General features: G+C 54.8%; 1 protein-coding gene across 1 annotated transcript; it reads left to right on the top strand.

The window, feature by feature from the left end:
* Window positions 1-8,252: 8,252 nt before the first annotated feature.
* LOC140681490 (olfactory receptor 14A16-like) lies at window positions 8,253-9,185 on the top strand. Its single transcript, XM_072921336.1, has one exon. It carries the CDS (start codon window positions 8,253-8,255, stop codon window positions 9,183-9,185), a length of 933 nt encoding a protein of 310 aa, XP_072777437.1.

Genomic DNA, 9,185 nt, shown 5'->3' with positions numbered 1-9,185 from the left:
TTTAAGTCTCCCTGGGCAAGAAGTGACCAAGCAACGTGGTGTGAGATTTTGTGATAAAATAATGTTACCAGGTGATGTCATGTCATGAAGAATGTGTAACCAATGGGAAATTGTACCAAAAACAGAGCCCTATATAAGCACCCTACAAGTAAATCCCTGTATAAACACCTGGTACACACAATAAAATTGGCTTTGGTCTAATCTCGGATGTCCCTGTCTCTCCCTGGTGGATAACCCTGTTGTGGGTGATCCCCGTTGGGTGGGGGGAAGGTGTGGGAGGGATTTCTTTCCCTTCTCCTCGTGCTGCCGTGGTTTGGTTGGTAATAAATTCCCTCCCTGTGCCCAGGCTGGGTCTGTTTTCCCCGTGCCACTGCTTGGGGCGGGATCTCTCCCGTTCCTTCTCTGCACTCCTGGGCCTCTCCTCAGCCAATGAGAGAATGCGATGGACAAGAGTCAGCCAATCAGAGAGAGCGGCGCTGATGACTCAGCAGTTGCCGGGCAGACCCGCAGCGGGCAGTGTTCCCCACCCGGACCCCGCCCTCCCTGCCCAGTGCCGGCCCCGCCGTGGGGTCCCCCCAAGTCCCTCCCCAGTGCCCCCATAAACTGGGCTGGGTTTAACTGGGAAGCGTTACTGGGAACACTGGGAGCAGGCGGGCAGGGGCAGAGTGACAGCAGGGCTGGGGGTACACAGGACCCCCCAAAATCAGCGTGGGGATGGAGCGGGGGATCCCGGCTGGGCCCGAGGCCACAGGGAAGCTCTGCGGCCGCCGGCGGCTCAGGAGCTCTGTGGGCAGAGAAACAGGGGTGACACCGGGCTGGGGGCCCCGGGGGGAGCACCCACAGTCTTGGGGAGAGGGGACATGACCCCCGGGACCCCCCTTGACCCACTTGCACAGGTAGAAGCCGAGCCTCAGCACCAGGAAGACAAAGCCCAACTTGTAGTCCCTGATCCCCGTCTGCATCTTGCTGCCGGTGGCGTCCAGCGGCATCTCTGAGAGGCCTGCAGGCATCAGGACCCCCCAAAACCTCTCACTGACACCCCAAGCCTCTCCAAGCACCCTCCTGATTGCTCCCAGTCCACCCAGGACCCCCTGAAACTTGCCATGATCCCTTCCTCACCTCCCCAGGACCCACCAAAGTGTCTCACATCCCTTTCAGAATCCCACAACCCCCTTCCAGTCTCCCCCCACCACCCCAGTACGCCTAAACCCTCTCCCAGTCCTGTTGCCTTTTTGAAAGACAACGGCGACCTGGTTGCAAGGCGACAGCACGGCGGCCCGGCCAGTCCGGGCCACTCAGGCTAACGACAAAGACGCAGACACCAATTTGGTGGACGGTCGAAAGCCTCTCTTATCTTATCTCATGGGTTTAAATAGTCTTGGGGGACTTTGCTACGTCGGGGGGGGGGGGGTGGTAGGGTCTCTAGGGTTAGTCGGGAGTGGAAAACTACTGGGTTAGGTGTGGTTACATGCTCTGGGGTTAATAGATAACGTGAAGCAGGGAGAAGGGGGAAGGGTCTCTCTTTCTGTCACATCCCGAGATCTTCCGTTCGCCTGTCCCTACTATTACATCTCCTCTCCCCTTATCATATATAAAATGAGGTAGTTGTAGATATAGGCACTGGAGTGAGGTACAAACTTGTAACTTGGTAAGGAAAGGGTGGTTTGGTAAACCTGAGTAATTTTCGCAAGGTGAGTCTCGAAGGCTTTTGCGACTGAATGTGTTCGCAGTTTTTGGTTTACAGCATTTGTTGGTGGCCTATGAACAGAATGTTCGCCCTTTCTAGATGGGCCTGAACAAACGAGACTAGTTTGTTCAGCAGGCATGGTCCTATGGTAACAGCTAAAAGCAGTATTGCCAGTGGACCTACCAGGGTGGAAATTAAAGTGGTGAGCCAAGGTGATCGATTGAACCAGGATTCAAACCAGCTCTGTTGGGTTTCCCTGTCTCTCTTTCTCTGAGCCAGTCTGTCTCGGAGTTCTGCCATGGAGTCTTTAACGACTCCCGTATGATCTGCATAAAAGCAGCACTCCTCTTTCAGGGCTGCACACAGTCCTCCTTGCTGCGTGAACAAGAGGTCCAGTCCTCGCCTATTTTGTAAAACTACTTCTGAAAGCGAAGAGACTGATTTCTCTAGATAGGAGATGGATTTCTCGATCCTCTGCAGGTCTTCGTCAATGGTCATTTGCAGCTGAGAGAGTCCGTGCTGTTGGGTTGCGATGGCTGAGACACCCGTGGCTGTGCCAGCTGCTCCCAGGCCGAGCAGCATTGCGATGGTTATACCTGTGATTATTTCTCTTTTGTGGAGTCTGTCAGGTTCCTCGAGAAGGTGGTATATCTCTTAGTCTGAGTGGTACAGGACCCTAGGAACAATCAGAAGTTGGACACAGAAGTCGATAGAGTCATTAAATTTGGCAAGGAACACACAAGGACTCACTCTGGATCTCTGGCAAACCCACATCCAAGATGCGGATGGGACCACCCACTTATTGGTTTTTCTGTTGGGCTTGACAACTTTAGTGCAGAAGTTGCCTTTCTGCTTTGCTAAGGTTGCATTGCCAAAGCATCTGCCCTGTCCTGTGATTTGACTCAGGGTGATTCCTCTGCGGGGAGTGTCCCATCTGCACTGGTGGGGGGCACTGGCTGTGGAGTAACTGAAGGGGGTGTCTAAAGCAACGCCTTCGTAGAAAGGGGGGTTTAATATCATAGCAAAGCCAACAGGAGTTAGTTAGGTTCGGTTTGGTTTCGCTTAGGGTTAGAAAGGTAGCTTCTAAACAGGTTGGCTATGTGGAACACGAAGGATGGGGTGTTCGCTGTGGTGATCTCTTTAAACACCTTGTCACTTGAGAGATGTTGCATGACCCACCTAAATGGCTGGTGAGGGTAGTGGCCTGGGTCGGCTTGTCCCCCGGCCACAAGCCCTAACAGCAAAATTGCACAGAGACACTGTGCATGTCTGGGTCTCACCGGTGTGGGACTCTCGGGTTTTGTTTGGCGGCTTGGTGGTCCGTTATCTCCCTCTGGAGCAGGGGTGTATGCATCACGGGGACGGTCCACGAGCATGTCCTGCAAACAAAACTCACAGTTTCTCATTAGTTTCGTTTTGAGGGTCAGGTTTGATTGACCTGAGTGGACACCACCTGATTCTGTCCTCTTTTTTATCTGAAGCGTTATAGCTATAAATTGGGTGCTTTTCCAAGCTCGGGACGGCCTTCCCACTCCGTTCACTGGGGGGACTTCTTTGCATTGCCAGTGTCAGAGCCACAGGGCTTGGGGCAAGATCGAGCAGTCTGCTCCTGTGCCTGCCCAAAGCTGAAGCTCTATTACGTGGGGGTCCTGACTGCTATAAAGGCGGCATATCCCCCACACCCTCGGGGGCTCTTTCCCTTTTTTCATGGCCAGGGCCACCCAGGGGTCCTGTTCTGGGGCGTCCCCTGCTGACCCTGCGGTACAGGCGTTGCTTGCGGTGGTAGTGGGTACGAAGGTACCGCAGGCTGTGTTTGGAAATTCTGCAATTGTGTCGCCGGTGGGGGTATGAGGTATAAGGGCTCCCCGCCCCACTGGGGGTTGGCATAGATCGGCCGCCTTGTATTTGCGGTGGGAGGAGGCTGAGTGCGGTCCGCACGTTCACCCCCCCGTCCCGTTTCCCTGGGGCCGGGACCCGCATTCCTTGGCGAGATGCCCTTTTCTCCCGCAGCCCCAAAAGGATATTTTTCCCCAGCTAGTAAACTGGACTGGTTCGTATTGTAGTTGTTTTTCGGTGCGGCTTAGAGCTTTACTCGGTTTTGTCTTAGTTTGCGTTGGCTCTGTTTTCTCCGTCTCGGAGTTCCGGCCGGCTCCCGTCCGCTCTTCCGAGCCGGCGGAGCTGCTGCCGGGCTCCGAGTCGGAAGTCGAATGCCAGCGCACTTCCGGGGCTCGGTGCCTTTTTGTCCGGCTCCGAGCTCGCTCCTCCCCGCGGGGGTGGCGCCGCTCCCGCTCCTCCGGCTTGCCCTGCCTCCTGCAGGGGGAGGTCTCTCCCTTATATGGTAGCGGGGCCCGGCGCGGCTGCCGATTGGCTCCGCGCTCTCTGCCGCTCTCCTCCTCTTTCTCCCGCGCACGCGCGTCCCTGAAACCACGCGGCTCCCGGGTTTTCGCGCCGAGACCGCCCGTGCCCCGCCCCTCTCCTTGGCAGCCAGCGCCATTTTCAAAGGGGTAGGGTGGCGGCGTGGTGGCGTCTTTTCTCGGGCTGCGGTTTCGGCGCCTCTGGCTTCCTTCACTAGCCCTTGCCAAAAACATTCCGCGCGCTGCTGCACCTCTGACAACAGGTCGCTGACCGGCAGCGGCGGGACGGGCGGGGAAGCCGCGGTTTCTCGGGGGCCTTCCGCGGCAGGGACTGGGCTCTGATCCGAGGAAGGGGGTGATGCGCCAGGCCCCCCCGGGTCCCCGCTACCGGGCAGATCGTTCTTAGGGGCAGTTTGCGTTCCTGCCCCCACCCCGAGCTTGGGAGTAACTAATAAACAGGTACGCGCCGCGCTCCATGTCTCCTGCTCTTATATTGCCCTGTGCAGGGCTTTCTCTACTTTGCCCCATGCCTTAAGGCTTTTGCCACTGCCTGAGGATTTTGTGTCCTCGGCCAGCGTGGCTGTGCACTTTTCCCATATTTCCGGATGTAAGACATCCACTGGACGCTCAATCACCCCAAGCTCAAGCAGCCTCACTATAGCAAGATAAAAGTCCTTGAGTTTACACTCGATACCCCACTGTTTATAAATCGCACTTACGACCCTGGCGATGCTGTCCATGACTCTCGCGGGTCCTGGGACATCTCCCTGCGCCAAGATACGGTCTGACCGCTCCGGCCGCTGCTCTTGTCCAGGTGTATCCCGTTACCCTAACGAATTCTTCTTCTCCCGGGTTTCGGCACCAGATATGTTGCCTTTATAAAAGACAACGGCGACCTGGTTCCAAGAAGCAGCACGGCGGCCCAGCCTGTCTGGGCCACTCGGGCTAACGACAAAGACGCAGACACCAATTTGGTGGATGGTCGAAAGCCTTTATTATCTTATCTCATGGGTTTAAATAGTCTTGGGGGACTTCGCTACGTCAGAGGGGGGTTTGGTGGGGTTTCTGGGTTAGTCGGGAGTGGAAAACTACTGGGTTAGGTGTGGTTACATGCTCTGGGGTTAATAGATAACGTGAAGCAGGGAGAAGGGGGAAGGGTCTCTCTTTCCGTCACATCCCGTGATCTTCCGTTCGCCTGTCCCTATCTACTACAACTGTCTCAAAGCATTAATGGGACCTGCTGAGGTCCATCCCCAACACAGGCTCCTCATGGACTCCTTGGAGGAGAGAACTGGAGACTCAAAATGGCACAAAAACCTCTCAGTGTGGAAAGGAAAATCCAAAGTACCTGAAAAAAGTTTAGTATCTCAGAGTATTAATGAGCCCCAGTTAGTGTCAGTACAAAGCTCTCAAGGGACTCGTTAAAGCAGATAATTGGGGCATGATTGCACAAACCTCTCACAGAGTCTGTATCAAAAGGGAAACACCAAGTACCTTAAAAGAAATGAAGTTCTGGGAGCATGAAGGAGCCCCCAGGGCCATTCCTGACCAAGGCTCCCCAGGGACTCCTTCCAGCAGATCCTTGAGGCCACTGGGATGTGGGCTAGGGGGGGATGCTGAGGGCAGGACCAGGGGGTGACAGTGCCCAGCCTGGCTGGGGCTGTGCCAGGAGGCCCCAGGGCATCAGGACAAGGTGTCTCCTCACAGCCCTTGGTGGCACAGACCCTGCTGTGCCCCAGGGCACCAAGACTTGGCTTCTCTTTGTCCCCACCTCTCATCAGTGCCTCCAGTTCTCTGCTCTGCCTGGGGCCTGGGGACACTTTCTCAGTCTTGCCCCTCAGTGGGACCCATTAAAAGTCCAAGAAACTTTGGAGTTGGATTGTGACTTGGAGTTCTGGAGAGGTTTCTGCAGCTCCCTCTCAGGGCCTGATGTTCAGGGCCTGAGCACAAAGCCCCAGAGGGTCATTAAAGTCCTTGTGCTGTGTCTGTGCTGCTGAGCTGGGCTTGGCTCCTGGCACAGAGGGTGATCCTGGTAACCAAGCAGAGCTTCAAAAGCACATTTCTCTTGCTGAGCAGCTCTTCTCCCAGCCCAGCAGGGCTGGAGCACTGCCTGCAGCCAGCCCAGGCACAGCACAGAGGCACAGAGAGCTTCAATCAGTCAGGGCTGGGAAGGGGCTGAGAAGTGCCTGGGGCAGAATCACTGCCAGCCCTTGGCACAGGAACCTCTGGCTGCAGGACAATGCAGCTGCAGCTCCTGGAGCGATCTCCTAAAGCTGGAACATCCCAATGCCCACAGACCCTGTGAGTGCATTCTCTGCTCATCTCCTGTGCAGAGCAGCCAGGGGTGCCCAGGGCTGTCCTGCAGAGCAGGGTCCTGCAGCCCAGGGCGCTGTGCTGGGCCAGGGACTCTGCTGCCTGCCAGGGACAGCTCTCAGCCGGCCCTGGAGCTGCTCCCAGCGCTGGCCAGGAGCTGTGGGGGGAAGGAGCCACCCTGAGCAGGGCAGGTGCTGCTGCTGAGAGGCGCTGGGTGGGGCAGGGCTGCTCCCAGCTCCAGACCAGCCTGGGCACAGCTCCGGAGGACACTTCCCAAAGAAGGTAAGCCTGGGATTGCTGTAAAGGTCAGGAGCTTTCTTGAGAGTGTTTTCAATTTCCTGGTTGGAGCAGGATGGGAAAGCTGGGGTGGTGACAATAAGATTTTTGCTTTTCATACATTTGTAGCTCTGTAAATTAATATTATATAATTATAAATCTATAATCCTTACTTGACTCTATTAAACTCTTATTTAACTCTATAAAATTTCTATTAATACTCATATTACTGCAATCCTTGATTGACTAAAGTATCTCTTAGTTTTTCAAACAATATGCTGTCTAAATATATTCCTGAATTACTGGATAGTCTTATTTTCAGGAAGCGGACATTATAATCAGGAAGAAGAACATTTTCATTTTTGACCACAATGTGAGCAGTCATAACAAAAACGTACAAAAAAGCCCTTGGAATTACTCCAATGGATTGAGCCAGGGGTGTGTAATTGGGGCAACTGAATATCTTATTGGATGTTCCTGTTAAAAATCCTAATTAATCAATCTTAATGAACTGTTGAAATCAGGAGCTGAGTGTGCCTCATCCCCACTGGGACACCTGGGAGCTTCAAATAAAGGTCTGGTTTTTACTTTACTTTTCGAACACTGTTGCAAGGGTTCTTTTTTTTCTCTTTTGATTATAGGCAACAGGGGGATGAGAGAAGCAGAAAAGGAATTGTAATCCCAGAATGACAGAATATTCTGAATTGAAAGGATACTCAAAGGATTGTTTGAACATTTACAGAGACTCCAGAACTGTGACTTTGGGTGGTCAGTCTCTCTGCTGGGAGCCTCCCAAAGGGCCTTCAGCCACTCCTCAGCCCTGGACAGCAGCAGCATCAGCTCTGCAGGGCCCAGCAGGGCTCTCCTGAGCTGCCCTTGCCCAGCTGCACACAGAGCCTGCCCCAGCCAGGGCCCTGCACACAGGCAGGTTTCTGTAGGGCCGGGCCGAGGGCACACAGGGTGGGATGGGCTCTGTGAGCGCTGGCAGGGACAAGGCACCTCTCAGGAGGGAATGTCCAGGCCCAGGGAGATGCTCAGGGAAGCAGAGGGGGCTGAACAGGGCAGTGCTGGAGGAACAAATACATCCAGCCCCTCACCTTCCCTCAGCCACAGGGAATCCTTTGCCTCTCACATCTCTCAGTGGCAAACTCTGAGTGCAGCAGGAATGCTGGGGATTTCTGACCTCAGAGAGCCAGGAATAGTGTGTGGGTAGGAAAACAATTCCTAAAATCATCTCCTGCCATCTGTTTGCCTTAGAAGTGTGAGTGGAGATTATATCAAGTGAAGTACTGCACTTTTCTGCATTAGGAGTGATTCCTGTGACAAATCCTGAATATCCAGCCTGGTCCCTCTGCCACAGGGCCACAAACCCAGGGAAGCAGGGCAGGGATGGCTCCTCGAGAGCCCCCCCCCACAGGCCTGGCTGCTCCTGGCACACTCAGCCTGCACAACTGGAGTTCAGGCAGGGACCTGGGTGAAGGTTTTCCCAGAGCAGGAAAAAGGGTGGGTGAGTCCCAGCAGGACAGTCTGCAGGGAATGGCCCAAGCCTGGTTCATGGCAGCCTCTCCTGACTTGTCACTGTCCTTTCTCCATGAACAGGTGCCCATGTGCAGCCACAGCAAATGTCCAACAGCAGCTCCATCAGCCACTTCCTCCTGCTGGCACTGGCAGACACGCGGCAGCTGCAGCTCCTGCACTTCTGCCTCTTCCTGGGCATCTCCCTGGCTGCCCTCCTGGGCAACGGCCTCATCATCAGCGCCGTAGCCTGCGGCCACCACCTGCACACGCCCATGTTCTTCTTCCTGCTCAACCTGGCCCTCAGCGACCTGGGCTCCATCTGCACCACTGTCCCCAAAGCCATGCACAATTCCCTCTGGGGCACCAGGAACATCTCCTACACAGGATGTGCGGCACAGCTTTTTCTGGTTTTCTTCTTTCTTGGATCAGAGTATTTCCTCCTGACCATCATGAGCTATGACCGCTACGTGTCCATCTGCAAACCCCTGCACTACGGGACCCTCCTGGGCAGCAGAGCTTGTGCCCACATGGCAGCAGCTGCCTGGGCCAGTGCCTTTCTCTATTCGCTGCTGCACACAGCCAATACATTTTCCCTGCCCCTGTGCCATGGCAATGCCCTGGGCCAGTTCTTCTGTGAAATCCCCCAGATCCTCAAGATCTCCTGCTCCAAATCCTATCTCAGGGAACTTGGGCTTCTTGCTATTAGTGCCTGTTTGGTATCTGGTTGTTTTGTGTTCATAGTTTTCTCCTATGTGCAGATCTTCAGAGCTGTGCTGAGGATCCCCTCTGAGCAGGGACGGCACAAAGCCTTTTCCACCTGCCTCCCTCACCTGGCCGTGGTCTCCTTGTTTCTCAGCACTATTATGTTTGCTCATCTGAAGCCCCCCTCCATCTCCTCCCCATCCCTGGATCTGGCCCTGTCAGTTCTGTACTCGGTGGTGCCTCCAGCCCTGAACCCCCTCATCTACAGCGTGAGGAACCAGGAGCTCAAGGCTGCAGTGTGGACACTGATGACTGGATGCTTTCAGAAACATTAA

The sequence above is a fragment of the Taeniopygia guttata genome, chromosome 36 (genome assembly GCF_048771995.1).
Source record: "Taeniopygia guttata chromosome 36, bTaeGut7.mat, whole genome shotgun sequence".
NCBI classification, from domain to species: domain Eukaryota; kingdom Metazoa; phylum Chordata; class Aves; order Passeriformes; family Estrildidae; genus Taeniopygia; species Taeniopygia guttata.
Note: the sequence above shows the minus strand (reverse complement) of the source record. Positions and strands in the feature narration are given on the sequence as shown.

What these genes read in the sequence shown, in the direction of transcription:
- LOC140681490 (XM_072921336.1), top strand. Translation starts at nt 8,253, where the DNA reads ATGTCCAACAGCAGCTCCATCAGCCACTTCCTCCTGCTGGCACTGGCA.